Source organism: Opisthocomus hoazin, chromosome 1, assembly GCF_030867145.1.
Source record: "Opisthocomus hoazin isolate bOpiHoa1 chromosome 1, bOpiHoa1.hap1, whole genome shotgun sequence".
Classification (NCBI taxonomy): Eukaryota; Metazoa; Chordata; class Aves; order Opisthocomiformes; family Opisthocomidae; genus Opisthocomus; species Opisthocomus hoazin.
The window spans coordinates 149182074-149201469 of record NC_134414.1 but is presented as its reverse complement, the minus strand read 5'-3'; the positions used below and the strand labels follow the sequence as shown (position 1 = coordinate 149201469).

The 19396-nt window shown below is 46.9% G+C and overlaps 1 protein-coding gene across 11 annotated transcripts in view; it reads right to left on the bottom strand.

Annotated features, from left to right (window-relative positions):
* The window catches only part of TCAF2 (TRPM8 channel associated factor 2), a 29375-nt gene that overhangs the window by 9217 nt on the left and 762 nt on the right, over window positions 1-19396 (bottom strand). For 2 of the 11 annotated variants that reach the window (XM_075441145.1, XM_075441073.1), the window contains exons 1-9: window positions 19090-19259; window positions 17525-17614; window positions 12354-12867; window positions 10822-11455; window positions 7493-8463; window positions 5498-5592; window positions 4270-4483; window positions 3190-3429; window positions 1042-1379 (exon numbers count right to left, since the gene is read on the bottom strand). In XM_075441145.1, coding sequence (XP_075297260.1) covers window positions 1042-1379; window positions 3190-3429; window positions 4270-4483; window positions 5498-5592; window positions 7493-8463; window positions 10822-11438 — 2475 coding nt within the window. In that variant the 5' untranslated portion in view covers window positions 11439-11455; window positions 12354-12867; window positions 17525-17614; window positions 19090-19259. Of the gene's footprint in view, window positions 1-1041; window positions 1380-3189; window positions 3430-4269; window positions 4484-5497; window positions 5593-7492; window positions 8464-10821; window positions 11478-12353; window positions 13627-17524; window positions 17615-19089; window positions 19260-19396 lie in introns of those variants that run through there. The other 9 variants (XM_075441080.1, XM_075441097.1, XM_075441117.1 and 6 more) reach the window with 9 other exon arrangements.

Below are 19396 nucleotides of genomic sequence, written 5' to 3'. Positions count from 1 at the left end.
CCTATAGGGTGCGGGTGAGGCAGTGGCCAAACTGGTAAGGTAGTGTGGGAAAATTTCCCCTTTTGAAACCATTCCACTCTGTATGACTACTCTGATATTCATTGCACCAGAGAAAACAGAGGTTGATTCTTCAGCTTGATGATTCAGGCAATTCTCTGCAATGTGGAAAATTCAGGATCAATAATCCTCCAGTAAATATTTTCTTGTTCATATAAGATGTGAGAGCTCCCAGACAAGGGGGCTAAGGGATACTCACCTCACAACAGTCAGTAGCTTAAGCCATCATAATGGACACTTGCCTTACAGTCCCCAGTTAAAATCAAGCTGAGTGCTCTCTCCACCAGACTACTAGTTGCTATGAAGATTATAGGAAAGGGTGAAGGGAAAAATCTCTTGCATGCTTCCCAAGAGAATGCACTTACATCTAGGACAGGGTTCATGACACAGAGTCTCGACCGCAGTGAAGGATCCAGTTACATGTGCAGGAAGATAAGCTGAACCCGTCCCCTGGCCACTTGATGGGCTACACTGGCTCCACTCAGCGCATCAGCTGATACGAACACCCCGCTCTTTGCTATGTTTTGTGAAGAGAAGCCTAGCCATGCAACGCACCAGGACACTGCTAGAAGCCTGGATCTTCTAGATACTTTACAATGCCAATTCTTTTTCCGCCAACTAGACCAACGTCCCACAGGAAATCTGCAGCAGGTTAAAAAGCTGTGCCCAAGTTTGATCATCCTTTTCCCAGGCTGTATAACAAGAGGCAGTCCCTGTTTCTCTCCTAGGGAGAAAGATTAGTATCTTGCACTAAGCTGTCTCCCACAGTGGCTACGCCCAAGTCTGGCAAAGGGAAGTTTTCAGGAGACATCAGCATTAGACACTCTGTCTGTACACCTCTTAGGTGCTTTCTGGACCCAAGGTGAACCCAGATCATAAGCAAACACTTAGAAGACATGACAGCTACAGTCACCAGGCCGCAGACACCCTTCTGACACAGGCTTCATTGACTGCACTAAGAATACACCCGCTTTTCCCAGTTACCTGCAGGTATGTCTCCAGAGCAGTCCACATCTCCCAGTGCTTTAGTTGAGCGCCTTTCTTCAGATACTCTCTTATCCTTTCCTCCCGACACTGTGATCTAAGCGCCTTGTGGGCCTGATGCCTGGGAATGCCCAGCACCCTCTCATGAACATAAACAGACCAGAGGTTGCAGGTGGCCTCTGTGGTGTGAGGGGGAAACTCCCATGCTTGCTGCTGTTGATTGTGTCCCAGCTCATGGACAGGACCCCAAAGACCAGCAGTTTGCATGTGCTTTATGTCTAACATCTCCTTCACCGAATCGAGGTGGTCCATGATGGGGTAGCCAGCATGCATCCAGCCTGCAGGAAAGACAGGTACCAACGCAAGTCATAAGTGCTCACCCCAGTGCCTCTTAGACATAAATGACTGTATTTTTTTTCATTTCTCTACTGCCTTTGCTCCATCTCACAAACCACACCATATTACCATGAATGACATCTTTTTCCCTTTGTGAGATAAGGAAATACTGCAAGTTTCACCCTAATAAATAGTCAAGCAAGCGATGTAAGGGTAGAACTGAACTATGAGTTACACACGGAAGCATTCATTCACAGTCTGACTGAGGCTGAGATTTTAGGAGGGGGGTAAAAAGCCTGACCATTGCCCAGAATGCACCTGAACTCCCACAAACTGAGCACAACCATGCAATAATGTGATTCAGCACCCTGGCAGAGCTTAAATCTTCCCATGTAGAGTGTGCATACCGTAGGTCTGCACTCCACTGGTCAGCAGTGTGGATGAGACATATGGAAGTCACATTTTGTCATGCTTTAGGACTGCAAAGCTTGTCATGCTTAAGCCTGTTCTTTACCTCACAGGATAGCTATTCTATCAACGACTTCCCAGCACCATGCTAGGCAAGAATCTTGCACTGGAAGAGATTTTACTTATGTCTCCTTGGTGTCTCCATTCCTAAATTGTCCTTCTTCCTGAAGATTCCCAAAGCTTCATACAAGAGTCATTTGCCTGAACTCAAACACCTGTTGTAGCAGGGCATAAGCAGCCCTTTACACTCACTACGTAGGGAGACTACACAGATCGCTTTGACTGAACACTAAGCTTGCAGATTACTCTAATTGGAAAACATGAATGGCGTCCCTCTTCCTGCAGGAACTGTTTAAGATCTTGAGCTCCCTCTTTTTTAATAAGGGGGATGCATGCATTTAGCAGCCATTGGCACCCAGAAAGTTCAGGTCCAGAAATGTGAGTGAAACTATTTAGTCCACCCAAAACAGAAGGGAATTATATCTCTGCAGACTATGATCTGCATTTGCTCAGGATACCAGAACTTAACACTCCCAAGATGTGCAACAAATTCATTCCATGTGGCTTAGCAAAGGGTTAGGACATGAGGGTTCATGCCAAGCCCTTGCCTTATTGTGGGATGATGAATTTAATCACTCTGTTTTGAAAAACAATTGAACAAATCTTGTATTGTAAAGTTCCACATTTACAATATTGTTTCACTCAAGATCAAATGCACTCAGTTCACCACCGGACAAGCTGGGGTGGGTAAGTGTCAGCTGCAAAACTACAAACTCATGGGCTTTGACAGTGATACCGGTTCTACCTCTCCATTGCCATCATCTCAGGCACACATCTTTTCAGGCCACGCTTTGCCCACAATAACCTTGTGGAGCCCATCTCCAGCAGGTAGGCACCCACAGGTTTAACAATTGTCACTGAATGCGTGAGAATAGTCCTGTGGCTGCGGCAGGCAAAAAAATAGAAACCAGGTCGCTGTCTCCCAGCTGTACTGACTCTGCAGTGCATTCAGCAGGGAGAAAGAGTAACTACATGTGAGCCAAAGCCATTGCAGTCAGCAGCTCTGCCTCTTAACAAACCCAGGCAGCAGAACAGCTGAGTGAGACAACACCAGTTTTGAGAGCAGGGAGGCATCTGAAAGGGTAAATATATTTCTTTAAGCCCTGCCTTACCATGCTTCCATCCTGATGCAGTAGCTCACAATTATGCAAGGGTCACAGTCATTTAACACCTTACATATGTTCCCAGTCTGGTTTTAGCAAAATAACCTTGAAGGAACAGACATTGCTGCTAGAGGCCACTTGTCTCTTAGCCCTTGAAAGGGCCATACAGCAAAGTACCTACCACATGAGATCTGGACATCTGTCACAATCCTCTCTGGCCTTGGGAATTTTGTTGGTATGGCTGCCAATTTGCTTATTGCCACCATGATCTCATTCCACAGGGTCAGCAGCGGCTCTGGGTTCTCCATGTGGCGGATGCTGTCAGACGGCACCGTCAGGATGAGATTCTCAACAGCCAGTTCTGCCCAGGGAGCAGGGTAGTGCCGGATACACGCCTTCCACTGGCTTTCACAAGTCTCCCCTACATCACCAACACAGAAAATCAGTTAAGCACAGCTCTGACTTTGGAGCACGCTCCCCAAGGTCAAGCTGGAGAAAGAGACCACAGTCGTGAAATTCTCTTGGAAAACAGTATGTAGTACTTGCACTACTGGGAGTGGTGGCTGTTACCTAGTTAACCCTCATCCTGTACTTGGGAAGTCTCCTCAGGCTCATTTATGGATGGGAGACAGAAAGAAGAGGACTGGCATATACCAGAGTAGTAGTATAGCAAGAACAGATCCCTGTTTTCCAGCTGGGAACAAGAAGCACCAGGTTTCTCCAGCATCTCTTGATGATGTAATTTCTTCTTATCCAGCAGAGATTTACTGTTTCATGTAACCACCCTAGTTTTGTTTTGTTTGACAGAAGAGCGAGAATAAATTGCATACATGAAGAGAAACTGATGGAAACACAGGAAATTCAGCAGAGAGATTTACTGTAGGGACTGGAGATGGCCATACGGGGGCATAATAAAGCAGGCAGAGCGCAAGACAAGCTTTGTCGTGGCAGCAGTCAGCCCGTCTCCCTCCAACACAGTAGTTTCCATCGGAAATGACAACTCCAGCCTCCAAGAAATGTCACTCTGGACAAAGCCTGCCCATTTTGTGACACCTCCTGCCATGTAGCAGGCAGACAGGGACTAAGTGACTTGCCCAGAATCCTGAAGGACAACAAAGCACGGAAACTAAATCCGGGTATTCCTAAACCTAGGCATTCCTAAGACGTTCCTAAGCACGGGACCATCCTTCCTCTCAGTAACACGGATAGCAGCATCTGTGAGCAGCACTGAGGAGAAAAGCACCAAGGTACACAAACCTACCAAGCTTGAAGAAAGGGGCTCTGACTGCCCCTTCTACCGTGATGGGCACTTTCCCCAGGACACTCCTTGCTGGTACCACGATGTAAATGAGGCCACCCCAGAGGCAGGAAATCGACTGTTTCTGGCAGGCAATATCACAGGTGCGTATCACCACTGGGGCCCGTTTCAGCTCTGCGGCATTAGAGAGGTCATCCGAGTGACACCCAATCTGCACCTGGCAAACAGAAGGGTGGGAACAGCTGGTCAGAGGGCTCTGAGTGTGACCTGGCAGGCCGGCTGCAACTTCTTGAGCCTTCTGCTGCAGTGCTGTCCCTGCAGGGCACGCACACATAAGCAGCCTTTTGACTCCAGGCTAGTTCAGGCTTTTAGCCTGTGGTGACCAGAAGCAGCAAAACAAGTGAAAAAAGCTGGTGAAGTTCACTGCTGTCCCTGTCTCAGACAGTCTTACAGGTATACTCCCATTATTACTGGGTCATCTACATCCTTCACCATCCGTTCAGGATACTGCAGTGACTTCTTCCACTGCACTGTACTTGCATTGGTCATTCCTTCACCCTTCAACAGCATCAAAGTCACATCCTGTAACATATTCACATTGGAGAGATGTGACCACTGCTGGCTTCTGTTATTGCGCCTCTTCCTTGGTGCTCATGCAGTTAAACAGATAGCATGTGGCTGCAGGATCAGACAGAAACATCTGAGTTAACTTTGCATTTCAGCTGCAGGGAGCTCACTGCAAAAAATATCCAAGCAGGTAAGCATTTATCTGCTTCGTACTTTGCAGAGAACAGGATCCCAAGTAACTATTCTACATCTGATCTGGATATACGTACATGAGCAATAATGACAGCGTTGTGCAAGTACCTTATGAGAGACCTTCAGAGACAGAGCTAAGTTTGGTGTCTAGAAGGGCCCAAATATTTACCTTGGGCCTGAAAATCACCTTGATCAGTTCTCTTTGCGCTATAACAAAACAAATTCAGCTGCCTTCAGACAGCAGCCAATTATCATCCCAGCACACAGAAATCAGAGCAACGCAACAGGAGAGAGTGGGAAACAAGGTGAAAAATTATGACAATGCATTGGAAGTGCCACGGGGTGGCAGCAGTAGGAAAGGACTGAAAAGGCAGCAAAACAAGTAAGGAGAAAACCCTTCTCCATGTTATTTTTGAGTACTCATCTGACAAAAACTTTGGTGTAAACAGAAGTGAAACTAGAGACAGCTTACCTTCAGACCAGCACCAACCGCCGGGCAAGGGAATGTTATAACTGCTGTGTGCCCTTCAGGAAGGTAGAGTCCCGTACTCCTCCACGCTGTCTTACCTAAAAGGTAAGAGGACACAGAAGAGTCAAGCACTTTGTCAGCCTGACGTTACAGAATCTTCCATCCTGTTCTTTTCCCTTGCTCTGCACTCACAGAACTGTCTCATGTTTTACCCAGCCTGTCAGAAATACAGTTTTAAAGCAACAGGGTAGCAGCGTGAACAAGATCATCACACCACTAGCAAGCAAGCCTACCCAAAATTGAACTTCTGGAAATGACAAGCCTAAATGTGTTTACTAGTATCTTTTAAAAATAAGAAGGGGAAAAAAAATAAACCAAAACCCCAACACCTCCTCCACTCAGATCCTCTTACCCCAAAGCCCTCATAAGAGGTGCATACTGTGGTAGTATTAAACACAGTTAAAGTTGTAATGGTCATAAAACATTTCTTAAATAACAGACTGACAGTGACATTGCATTTTTTCTTACTGGCTGGTCCAGCACAAGCTGGGGCCCACATGAATTACCATTTCCAGATGTCTGAAGTTATGGGAAAGCCTGAAAGGACTGTCTTATACGAGGTGTAACTGTGTATCTGTAAGATGGGTACCCAACCATACCACTACAATTCAGCATATTTCTAGACACTTCCCATGGAAATGGAAGTCTTCTCTGCCTAAACGTCTGTAAACACTTGTGATTCACGGTGCCAAACTGATCCATCTCTACTGTACTGATCAGGCAAAATCCATTCCCTAGTTCTGACATAAAGTTTACCCAAGCATATCTCAACACAAACAGCAAAAGTCCTAAAAAGAGCTGAACTGTCATAGAGTACCCAACTTACAACCCTTCCTGTCCTCCAAGAAAGCAGGACCAGTTTTGTGAAGCAAAACCTAATCCAAGGAAAAATGTAAATTAGACCATATGACGGTTTACCAATTCATCTCAGTTTTGCTGAATTTACACCAAAGGCAGTTTTGAAATGGTGTTCAGGGTTTGCTAGCATTTCTTTCTTTTTTGTTTACATGAAATAACACAAATTCCAAATATTTCTTGTCAAACAAAATACTGTGTTTGATCCAATGTGTTCAGTTCAGCCAACCCTATCAGTTTTCCCCTTTTGTCCTGACTCACTAGCGTTAAAACCAGCAAGCAGTTATTCCACAACTTTTCTCTCTGCGTATCCTCTGCAGTTTGGAAACAACTCCCCTCAATCCGATATATAAAAATCAAGATAAATCTTTCCAGGGGATAATACCTTACTAGTGGAATTAAACCTCGAATTTAAGCATATCAGCTGTGAGCAGGAATCTCAGCAAGGTTGTATAGATACAAGGCCTAAGGCTAGATAAATCTTTCAGGGTGCAATTACCAAATACCTTGACTTCAGTGGTGATGGTAGCCCAAGAAGTTCCCACCATGCTTCCAGCCTCTTCTTTTCACCCCCAAAAACAGACCTTCACTGCATCAACTGTGCTGACACAACAAGTTGTGAGACTGTGCTACAACTCAGGCTGAAACTATCTAGATAAAAAAAAACAAAACATTTTTGTTCCCACCTCCTACCTCTTTGTAGGATGGCCCCACAGATGGCTGTATCAGCACAACTATGGCAACAACAGCCTGCAGTGCAGAGCCCAGGGTTTCTCAAGGAACCTTTCTTGACAAAGGCATGTGCTGTGCAAGTATCCTGAGGTGCCTCTGTTAGGTGGTTCTTCTCCCCCAACAGCGAGGAAGCAGGACTTTCACAGGGGGTTTCTGAGCACTGAAATCAGGGCTGGCCACAAAAGGAGCCTGGCTGCCACTACGCACATGTCAGCCTCCTCACAAGCCCACAGTGAAATTGCACTTCTGTGCCCATGTTCAGACATACACAGACACAGGCACACCGAGGACGGGCGCCCCACTGATCCCATCCACAGGACACCTCAAGAGGAAGGGAGATACACTCCTCACCTGGGTTTGTGCCATCAATTTCCACAGTGACAGGGAGGGCACACACCCCAGCAGCAGGTTTCTGCACTAGGGCTGCACTGTCTGTCATGGTGAGGCACAGCTCGGTCGCCATGCAGAGGAGGACTGCCTCTTTGGAGTTCTTCTTGACAGGGCAGTGCCTGCTGACGTGTGGGATCCCACTTCTCTGAAGCACTTTGGTCAGGATGCGGTGGAGCGAGGCGTAGGCAGGGCAGTCCTGGGCTGGGATGTGCAGAAAGGCAGTGCAGTCTTGTGCTAGCCTTTGCAGCCAGTCCTTCAAGGGGGCCTTGAGCTCCTCACACTTGTCTACGTGCCTGTTGAAAAGCGCGAGTGCCTTGCGGAAGTGGTAGTGCTCCCCAGGCCCCACGGGCGGGTGCTTAGCTGCCTGGACGCTCTGCCCCAGGATGCTCAGCCCAAAGAGGTTCAGGATTTTGTTGCCAGGATATTTTGCCACAGCAGCTTTGCCATGGTTCTGGGAAGCCCAGTACCAGGCCTGGCCTCCAATCAGTAGGCCACCTCCCTCTGCCACAAAAGTGTGAATCCTCTCTGCCTCTCTGTCGTTGTAAGCGGAGCAGCAGTACACGCTCATGTCACCCGTCAGCTGTGACACCTGCGACTTCACCTTTTCCTGAGAGAGGAAGCTGGAGAGTTTCTTCAGGCTGGCATCCACACCCACCAGCCCCTTTCTCCCAGCATCCAGCCAGCAGACAGCATTGAGCAGGAACCTGGCCAGCTTCGGGGAGGACAGCTGGCTCTCATGGGTCGCTACCACAACACGGCCTCGGCCATAGCGTGCCGCAGCTAACAGGCAGCGGTGCGAGCTGTCCAGGCAGAGCGGGAAGGAGAGCACACCGTGCACCAGCAAGACGGAGGGTGTGCCCCCTGTCACCAAATCCAGCTCCGACACACCACGCAGGAGAAACTCAGCATCGAGGCTGAGGTTGGCCTGGTGCCTGCAAAACCAAGAGAGGTCCAGGTTAGCCCCCATGCCAGAATCCTTTCCACAAAAGGCCACCTTGTCCATCCCTGCCTCTTCATCCTCCTTCATCCTAGTATATCATGTTTCCAGTTCTTTCACTAAAAAAAAAAATCCATCAATACCTCATTTTTCTCTCTTTAAAGCCTCAGTTTTTGCAGACAAGCACATCTGTAAGAATCTCAGTACTCATTTAGAAAAAGGAGATAAAGAAGAGGTCAAAAGGAAGTTTCTCGACATCTGGCTTTGAAGAGCAGCTTGAAAATCTAAATAATAGATTAATATTAATAATAATTGTAGAAACTAAAAAATCAGAATAGTTGTCATACTTTTAAAACTGCAGGTTTAAACTGCAAATGATGTGGGAATTGGCACACCTCCTATAACAGAAACTTTCTCCATTTGCCCCACCCTAGTGAATATCAACTAGGCAAGCCCAAAGGATTTCTCGCTGTCTTCTCCCAGCCCCTGCCACTGTTGGGAACTGAAGAAAGCATAGCTACGCCAGAGGGGCTACATGGACAGGGAGTCACACAGCTAGACAAATGAGCAACTAGAAATTGAATCGGGACCCTAACACATAGTCTTCACATTATCACTAGTTGGTCTCCACAATACAGAGAGATTACACTGCGCAAGGGCCTCTTTTCTCTGCTATTTCCGTGTAACTCCTGTACGTCACTGTGGAGAAAGACATGCTGAATTACTCTCACGTGCTTTGTTTACACTTGCTCATGGCTCTGCCAAACACAGTTTTCCCACAACACCTGGAAAGAATCTGTTGTTACGTGGCCATTGCAGCCAACTCAATAAGAATAAATTACGCTGCCCTTCTGCATGCCTGCAGGACAGGAATTAAATCTGCAGCTCTCCTTTGGTTATTACTTTACTGAGACCCTTTGTCACACAGACTACGTGCCCAGGCATACGACACAGCACCTGCCTTAGACTGCAGTCTGGCTCTCTGTGGGTTAAGCAAAGGCCAGCAGGACGGCCCAGATGCACAGAACTGTTGTGTTGCATGGAAATGAGGTATCTAAATTTCTCCGTGGCTCTGGATCCAATCAAAACCACCATGAAAGCACCCTAAACAAAGTGTAATTCACCCCTAGCTACCATTTAAAATCTTGTTAATTGTTATGTAATTTTTCTCCACTGAGTTCTCCACCCCTCTCCCTCTTCCACAAACTGCATGAGGCGGTGGGAACATGCCTGTGCACTGCAGGTGGGAACAAGAATCAACCAATCAGCAAATTTTAATCAAGCAACTTCATTTGTTAGTTGTGTCCTAAGCACTTTACTGCATTCAACAGCACAGATTTCTGCTACCTTTACTGGGAAAATAACTGAGCATCCAGAAAGTATCAAATCCTATTATTTGTTTGAAAATATTAGAAATTTAGTATTATACATCCACAAGGAAAAGGCTGCGAAGGGAAGACTTGCGGGGAACTTTATTGTAATTGTTGCAGCTTCCACCGCAGAGAAATGAAGGTGCCACACAGAGTAAGTGCAGCGGCACCGATGCTCCTCAGCTAACCCCCTGCGCCCTGTGTAACTCAGCAGACAGTGGTGGGAGGCAGAGCCTGGCACACTGGCAGGCAAGGAGAAATGAAGGAAGACAACAGGACAATGCCCAGGACTCTGCTGCCTGGCTGACCGTGCAATACAAGTCACAACAGCCCTGAGTTTTACACCTGCTGCTCCAGGACCAAACGGGTCCAGACTGGAATCCCGAACAAACTGGGAGCATGGAGATTTTCTGCCCACAGCTCGTGTCAGAAGCTGAGAAGGAAGGTGGCACCCAGCCTGCCTCCTCCGCTGTACGTCAGCCCCAGGGTTTTACTTGCAGAAGGTGAATTTCCACAAGTAACAGGCTAAACATGCTTAGCAGCTGCCAGCCAGTGCCCGGTCCAGAGGGCTGGCCTGGTGCTCCACCTCCAACCTGGTTTTGAACCATTGGAAAGTTGCCCTGAACACACACACGTACAGGGAGAGGAGTTCCTCCTCCTGTCCCTGTGTTGCTCTGTATTGCACTCAGGCACACTTGGTCAGGCAGACTGCTCTAAAAGATCACTCCCCTCATTTTCTTCCCCTTGAATTAATTCCCCAGGCCTGGCCCAGCTGGTCTGGAAGCAAAGACACGATTCTTTCTGACTATAAACAGCAGCAAGGTCCCCCTGCAAATTGGAAGGCAACAGTCACATCCCATCCGGGCTACTAAAGAACCAGCATTCACCATCACGCCTCGTCTCTCACCTCAAGAATCCTCCAGACACAACTCACCTGCATAACCCGATCAATTGCTTCAACAGAGAGCAATTCAGATACTCACGGGACAATTAATGGGATCTTGGGAATTTTCTTGGCAACTTTGAAGATGCCTTTCTCCACAGCGTTTCCTGTGAAGTACACACCAGCCACGCTGGTCACTTGGTTCCCAGGGAATTCAAACAGCACCTTCTCCTTCCCATGTCGACTGGCCCAGTGCCAGGCTTGGCCGCCAACGAGCAGCCCTCCACCCCGCTTCACAAAGCCAACCAGGTCTTTTGCCCGTGTGCTGTCGTAGGCGTCCATACAGTACACCCCCAGGGAGGGGCTGAGCTCTGCCCCAGCCTGGACTTTGACATCTCCCCTGAGCAGTGATTGGCAGAGGGAATCCAAACGAGGATGGACCCCAACCAGGGCCTCGGGGGAAGGCTTGAGCCACTCCACAGCATTTCTGAGGAACTGGGAAAACTTGGAGTCCTTCAAGATTCCTTCATGGGAAACAACCACCATCCGGCCCTTCCCATACTGTGAAACAGCGATCAGAACCTGCTTCTCAGAGCTCACAAGCACAGGGTAAGCATCCTCTCCAACAAGTAGCAGTTCACAAGGAACAAAACCGCCAGTGAAGTCCCATGGCCCAACGCCATCCACTAACAGCTCATAGGTGGCAGAGGGTTTCATCTTCCGGTCGCTGCTATCTGGTGGAGAGAAGACCAACATTGATTACAGTCTGGCTCAGCAACAAAGAACAGCTGTAACAACCCCATGCAGTCATTTCTTTGTTGCCTAGCAGGAACTCCAAATAAACGGGAATCATTTACCGGAAGCAGCTTTGTGGACATAACTTTTTTGGCCTTGTTATTGCACTATTTACCATTTAAACAGAAGCGACGAGTATATCAAGACAACAAAGGGAAAGCAAGTGACTGTTTAAACAATTGCACTATGCATCATCAAGAAGAACAGGGAAATAAAGGTATTTACTTTCCCATTAACAATTTTTTTGGAGAGGGAGAGTGCCAGAGGCTCCAGGAATTCTACTAGGAAGTTGCCTGGTAGAGGTGGTTGTTGCGAATGAGTGGTTAGGTCACTGAAAGGATCACTCAAAGGCTTTGTAAGAAAAGACATTACTGAAAACTTAGAAAATGTGATCTTACCAAGTTCGTTGGCAAGGTTCACTCTATGACTTATTAAATGAATCGAACATAAAATCAAAGGAGGTTTTGAGTAGAAAATCATTTACACAGAGGTAAAAGAAAAGTGTAAGTGGATAGGGAGACCCTCCTGTTGAGTCACAAGGTTTGGAATGGACCCCCCTTGCTTTCTAAACTCCTCCTCAGAGAGGAGCCTAGGTGCTGCTGGATCCAGACCTGGCCTTAGACCACAACAGCTTATGTCTAAGGGATATGTTTACCAGTAATCTGCGGTGTGTTCACAGTTTAGAGAGAATCACAGGAATTTAGCAGCTATTAATCACTGGTTAACTTTGCATTTACAGAGTGATTAAAAAGAATTCCTATTACAACCACAGTAACAGGATATTTGGCTTTGAATCGACTGACACACATGCAATCATAAGTTCAGTGAAATACTCACTTCGAATCAAATGATTTCTCAGCGGGCAAATGTTGAGTCTCAAGCAGATCAGCCCAGGTAGTTCACAAGTTACTCTGCGAGGCGTCCCACTCAGAGGGAGTTACTGGGCACAGCCCGCTGTGGACCAGAAGAGCTCAAAGGGCCTTCATTGGTGCCGCTGTTTATAGGGTCTCAAGACAATTGACTTCAGGCATCAGTAATTTTCCATCCTGGTCACAAACCACATGATGCAATCCTGGTACTTAGACGGCAACTACACAGTTCCGGTACTACCCAGACTGTACAGTTCTGACATTTCCCAGGCAGATGTCACTCCAGGCAGCAGGAGATTCAGGTGCAGTCAGGGAGCGCCTGATCGGCCCGACTCACTGCTCTTGTACAAAGTGCCAAGTCGTCCCGATTCACTGCACACCAGCTAACTATTCCTGCAGTGCAAGCAAGAATACAATGTTGGCTGGTTCTGGGATTGCCAGGTGTGAGGGGGGGCTGCACCAACACAGTGGTTTACATGGAACTAGCCAGAAAAATGAAAAGACCTTATCAACACATGACACGGCATAATTCAAACATGCAGTTCACATTCTAGTTCCTAATTAGATACGTACAGAGCTACACACAGTTGCTGCAAGATGGTATTCCAAAGTTGTACTTTTCTACTTCTGTTTAGGCACTCTAAGCCCTTGCTTAGTACTAGGAGGTACTGTGAGGGGGAGGAGAGTCAGCAGAAATGATGGAGACAAGCAGCTTCCCCAGAATAACTGTCAGTTTCAGCCACACAGTACCTCGGAGAGCAGGCTTGGGCACAGGAGACTCATGCCCTAGTTCCCTGATCCAAACTGCCACGTGATCTCAAGGAAATCATTTCCCTTTTCTGTAGCTTTGTTTCACCTACTTTCCCATCTATGAAGTAAGAAGAGTGGTACTGACCTCGATTGCTGAGCCCTTTGAGGTCTATGGGTGACACGTGCTCTATTTAGGTTCTCTCAGTTTGAAAGTCTGGCTTAGCTCTTCACCAGAACTATCTTCTGCTGAGCTGGGGCTGCTGTGACTGTGCGAACAGGAAGTTTTTGAGGTAGAAAGTACGACCCAGTTCCACCCCGTCCGGTCATTCCGGATTGACAAGGCTGACTTTGAGCATAACGCCTACGGGAAGGGAAGGAGCTGTTCTGGGGCGGGCCTGGCCCTTTCCCTGGCAGCAGCCCGTGCCAGCACTGGGGCGGCGTTCTGTGGGCTTCACGTGCATTTCACACTTGGCTACCCTGAAAGCAAATCCTTGGCGAGCAAACACAGGAAAATGGAGAAATCCGGAAGAAGCAAGCATCCTTGATTTGGATTTGTCACAAGCCCCAGGGTGCTCAGAAACGGCAATCTGATCAAGAATGACAGCATTGCTTATCCTCTGGACATGCCTGGAAGCTCCCGTTTTTCACCCAAACTCTCATGAGACTCCACCACTGTTTTACATACGATTTATGAGTCAAAGCTGCTGACTAACATAGGAGAAAAACTACATTGCCCAGTGAGTTACTGCTTGTTTGCTGGCTGAGTCTGAATTCCAGCTTTGTTTCCCTGGGTTTGAATAAGCCCTACATTTAAAGGCAAATATGAGTGGTTTCAGCTGCTTTACCAAGAATCATGCAACAAAATAGTAACACAGCTTGGGAAAATACTACAGTTTTTTCCTGGTGACTTCTGTGGATTTGATACTAATGTACCTACACTGACACACTGACCATGGTGTACGCCAGAGGAAAATCAGGTCGATAGTTTCAGTAACTCATATTCTACCTGGGGACTACCCTACAGGACTAGGTTTGAAGTAAATTCAGTAAAAAACAACCCTTACTTCTTAGCCTCTACTCTTCTTCTTATCACAGGATTTGAAAGCTAACATGCTAGACTCCAACCCACAAAAGGATGGATGCTCCATGGCGTTTATCCAGAACATGGTGTGACTGTCTTGGGAAGGAACTCTCTCTTAACTGACTGCAATTATCACCATATAACAGAATTCCCATTTTCTATGTAATCACAATTTCTCTATTTCCATTGTATCAACCATTTCAGTAGGGAGATAAGGAAGGAAGCATACTCATTAGACCCACAGCAGACACAAGGACAGGCGGACTCCTCTTCCTAGAGAGAGAATGGAGAAGACACAGCAGGGACAGAGAACACACCCATGTGTAACAAGAATTGCAGGAAGCTGCAGAAGACTGAGCTGTATGTCTGCCACATCAGTTAGGAGGAAACAACTACTAGATGTTGGCACACACAGAGGGAAGGGGAAGATCTTGGCTCCTAGCTGCCTCCCTTATCAACATGGAAGTGCAAATTCTCCATGTCAGTGCCCCTTCCACCTCTCACGTCCAGACAGTTGTCACTCCCTGCAGAATTATGAATATTAAGAGTAGGTATTGAAGCATACATTTATAAATCCTGCCAGATGACTAATTCTCTCCTAGCCTTTCTTCTGTCTCTGGAAAAGGGACAAAAATGCGATGGGAAGGTATTGGATCTTCATGAAATGCAGACTTAAGATTCATGGAATCATAGAACAACTCAAGTTGGAAGGGACCCATAAGCATCATCGAATCCAACTCCCCGGTCCTCGCAGGACTACCTAAAACTAAACCATATGACTAAAAGCATCGTCCAGCTGCTCCTTGAACTCTGACAGGCTTGGTGCTGACACCACTTCCCTGGGGAGCCTCTTCCAGTGACTGACCACCCTCCCAGTGAAGAACCTTTTCCTAACGTCCATGCTGAACTTCCTCTGACACAGCTGGAGAAGCGGAATGGAGAAGTGGGAGACAGCCAGGCAAGAAAGCTTGCATGGGAAAGACACAGTTAGAAAAAAATACATCGAAAAAAGCCTTTCTAATGTTACACAATAAAAGTCAAAGAAACAAAGTTAAATACATCATAGGGAAATACAACCAAAGAAGCAGATTGGGTTGTAAATTAATGAAAACTCTAAAATTAGGTCAAGAAAGCATTTACCAAAGGAATTTACTGCATTTATTTTTTTCTCTTACAATTACAGTGTTAAGAGTTATTAGAGAACAGATTGAAAACTGATAAAGATGAAAAGAATTTTTTTTTTCGTAAAAGTGCAGTGAAATCAATCAGGCTATTGCCGTTTGTAATTACTGTTATTGGTGTTATTTCCGTGTGGCACTTTACCACAGTAGATTACAAAATCCTAAAATTTCCAAGCCTAGTAAAAAGAAAAAACCAGGAGTTGCCCATCCTTTTTTGTGGTGTTAACATACACGTATTGGGGTACACTCACTGGCTAACAGGATGCAAAGATAGAAAACCTGAATGTCTAAACATACATCTGTCCAGCAATCTTAATTACTTCCAAAGATAAGGCAAGGAAAGAACAAAACAAAAGCAGCTGATGACATCTGTTTGGGCATTTAAAAATAATTTTGCATTTGAAAAGGTAATTAACATCTTAACTAAAATGAATTCTACTACATTCTTATGAACTGAAAGCAAATTGATGGGCAATGATAAATAAAAACAGGGATACACTGAATCAGAAGACATGTCTATACGAAAGAGTCTTTTTTTATAATCTTCCACTGTGATCTAAAAAGGACAGCACACATCACATAAATGAAATTACCAAATAATAGAAAGTAATGTGCAGAAGCACAGGAGAAGAAATCATTACCTCACAAGAAAAATATTTTTAAAATATGAGAGCTTGCCTAAAAGCAAGTCCTACGGCCTATAGTTTTAGAAAAGTGTCGACATCTGTTGGTGAACAAGAAAAAGAGCAGCTCGGAAACCTCCGGCAACTGCAGGTACAGAGCCCTTTTCCAGTCCCGCGCTGGAGGGGTTGAGTACTATTTGCATGCCTGCTATGGAACAGGTCAGATCATTTCCCTTTAAACGTTGCTAGGTTTTAACGCAGGGGATGAGTGTAACACTACTGTTTTCATTTGAAAAGGAACAGAGAAGAAGTCTAATGCTCTTTGCGTGTGGGCCGTGCCAATCCCCTATAGTCTGCAATGATGTGGTAAAGAATAAGGAAACCAATGCCTTTCTTCCAAACTTAAAAGGACAGCACAGGACTTGGGTTGCTACATACTATCGGGGAGCAAGGGAAAGCAGGGATACTGGGACAGTTCACTGAAGCCGAGAATGAATAACGGGCAGGGTAGAACTCAGGTGGTGGGCAGCGGCGGACATCCTTAACGGTGTATCACAGACGTGTCACACAAACTGACGGTGCAGGGTTAGACTGATGGAAGGTTTGTACCCTACTGTGGGCCTCAAGGGTATCACCACTTACTGAAACAAAAAAACGTGCAATTCACATAAAATTAACATTGCTTCCTCCTTATCACGCACCATTATATTTTACAATGCAACAAGCACTACAAGCTATCCCTGATCTCTTAAATCGTACTCTTCTCCAACTCAGTGTGTGACACACCAACAGGGGAGCATCCAAGATTTCTTCTGGATTCTGAGACTAACCGAGCAATCACTCAGGTGAAATGTATGCCAAGTGAAAAAAAAGTAACAAGTTTACTTAGTTCTTCGTTACTGCAGCTAGATAGATATTTACAATCGATCGATGCTTTAAGGCCTTATTTCAAATAATATGGGTGCACAAATTATTGCTCTTGCCCATATCCTATGAGCTATCCCACCGGTATTAGTTTCCCCAGGAATGTCCTCACCACACTCCAGCAGCGCTGGGTCAAATCGTGTCTTCCCTGGCAGCTGGCATCGGGGTGTCCCTGCCAATGGCCAGGCTGTCGATCCAGCTGACAGCTGGTGGTGAGTCCGAGTCGACACAGAGTGTGTGGCTTCTGCCTTTATTCCTTCCTTATGCCCCTGCTCAGTCCTTTCAAGCTAATCAAGTGTGAACCCAATGCTCGTAATAAGCTTGGGTTCAGTTCATGTCCCAATCACAAATGAACATTCCGGATCATTCCCTTTTTCGGTTATTCTGTTTGCTGTTATCTCACATGGTCATCTTTGAGCTTGTTCAGACCTGCATTCCCCACTTCTCCTTGTCCCATTTCGTGCAAGCCTGCAGTGCCAGCTTGATGCACACAACTGGGGAAGTGAACCTCTAGGCCACAGCCTGTCGCAGCAGGGCTTTGGCCAACATACACAGTGCAGTGACTCAAGCCATGACTTACCTGGGAAGTCAACCCCCTGACAGCACCCCAAAGGCTCTTCCTTCCTGACGGCCTATGCACCCTCAAGTCCTGCTCTTGCCTGTGCAGCACCTGTCAATAAAGCTACAGTTGAGCTGTGTTGCTCTGCACCATCTTTTATGTTTCATGTCCAAACGCTGTTATATCCAGCCAGTCTTTATATAAACCTATTCAGAAATCTAGCATCTTGCAGACCGCCTTTACATAGGCTTCACACCCTGGGAGGCTGTTCCAGACTCTTGCTGCAATTAGTTGTTTTTCAGGACATTTTATTGCCCAGGCTATTCTCTGCTATTTTAGGCAATCACCCCACTTGGTTTTTGGTTTGCATGAAAGCTATTGCAAAAATATTCATTTCTCACTCCCCATCAAGTTCTTCAATCTTTCCTTTGTATTCTCCCCACCTTGCTTAGTTACCATCTTTAGTTTCAAAATTGTCTCTACTGTATGTCTTCTGAAAACAGTCCTGACATGACATTAAGGCTCCTTTCCACCACTGTGGTACTATAAACATGCCTTAGAAGAGGCTTCAAACAAGGCTTAGAAGACAGGGGAGACCTTTCTGACCTGCCTTCCACCCATACATACCCTAGCGAAAGCGTAATGGAATGCACATCAACTGAAACACTCACTGCCTTTTTTTCTGCTGTCTCTGCCCCCTTTTCCATAAAGCCTTCCACAGGCAGCCTGTTTTCAACTTTGTTGCACCCTAAGGGGGGCCCTTAAACAGTATCTAAGTAGTCTTTGAAAAGTTACTAAGGGACACAGCCTGCTGTACGGGGTTTAAATTACTTATGCTATGCTGAAAACAGGGGAGTGGCTGAAAACATGAGAGATACATAACACCTGTAAGAGATCTCCACTAAAAGATCTCCTTTCCTTTTTGCTATTTATCACTTTCCTAAACTTGCTTCTACCATGCTTGGCAGTTGTAGCTAATTTGGCACCATTTCTACATAACGCAATTTTTACATGCTGGATTATGAAGTATACAGCATACAGCTGAAAAACTGCTAGTCCCAAACAGAAACCTCATTGCCAAACAGAAGGCAGATGGCCAGCAAACACTTGTTTTAAACCAACATATAGTTCATTTATTATTGGAAAAGAGAGGTCAGAGCCCACTAATTTGGAGTGCAGAGAATATACGTGTTAGTGCTGACTGAAGAATGTAAATTCAGCAGCATAGACTCTAATATTAGTCAGGTGACAAAGACGCATCTCCCACGTCTTTGCTGTGCCTCCCCTAACAAGACCTGCTAGACCTACTGGTCGAGAACCAGCTTAGATGCTTCTCCTTGCGTTTCGCAGTGCATCAGGGTCTAGCGCCTATGCACAGACCCAGCTTTGTACCTCCTACAGATTTAATCTAACTCATCCATGTTAAATTGCAGAGCCCCCTCACACGGCGCTGCCGAACCTCCCGCAGCCCGGCCGGGGACCCCTCCTCAGCTCCAGGGGTCCGCATTGCGCCGGCCCCCGCGCCCGAGACGGCAACGCGTTTTAGAAAAGCGACTCTGGAGAAGCACCGGCCTGCCCAGCCTCACCCCTTCCCCCTCCAGCGCCCGCTTTGGGTACCGGCGGGCGTCTGATCGCGCCGAAGGGACACAAGCAGACGGCGCGCAGCCCCCCGCAGCGGGGGCCGGGCGCCATCGCGGCCGCGCAGCCACAGCTCGACCGACGGACGGGCGGACAGAAGGGGCCGGGCCGCGGTGCGGCAGCGGGTCCCCCCGCCCCGAGCCCGGGGCCCGTCGGGAAAGCGGGAGGGGAGAGCGGGGAGGAAAGTTCAGGAAGGGCCGGGAAGGCGCCGGCGCTCCTTGAGGCGGGCGGGGCGACCCCGCAGCCGGCGGCTGG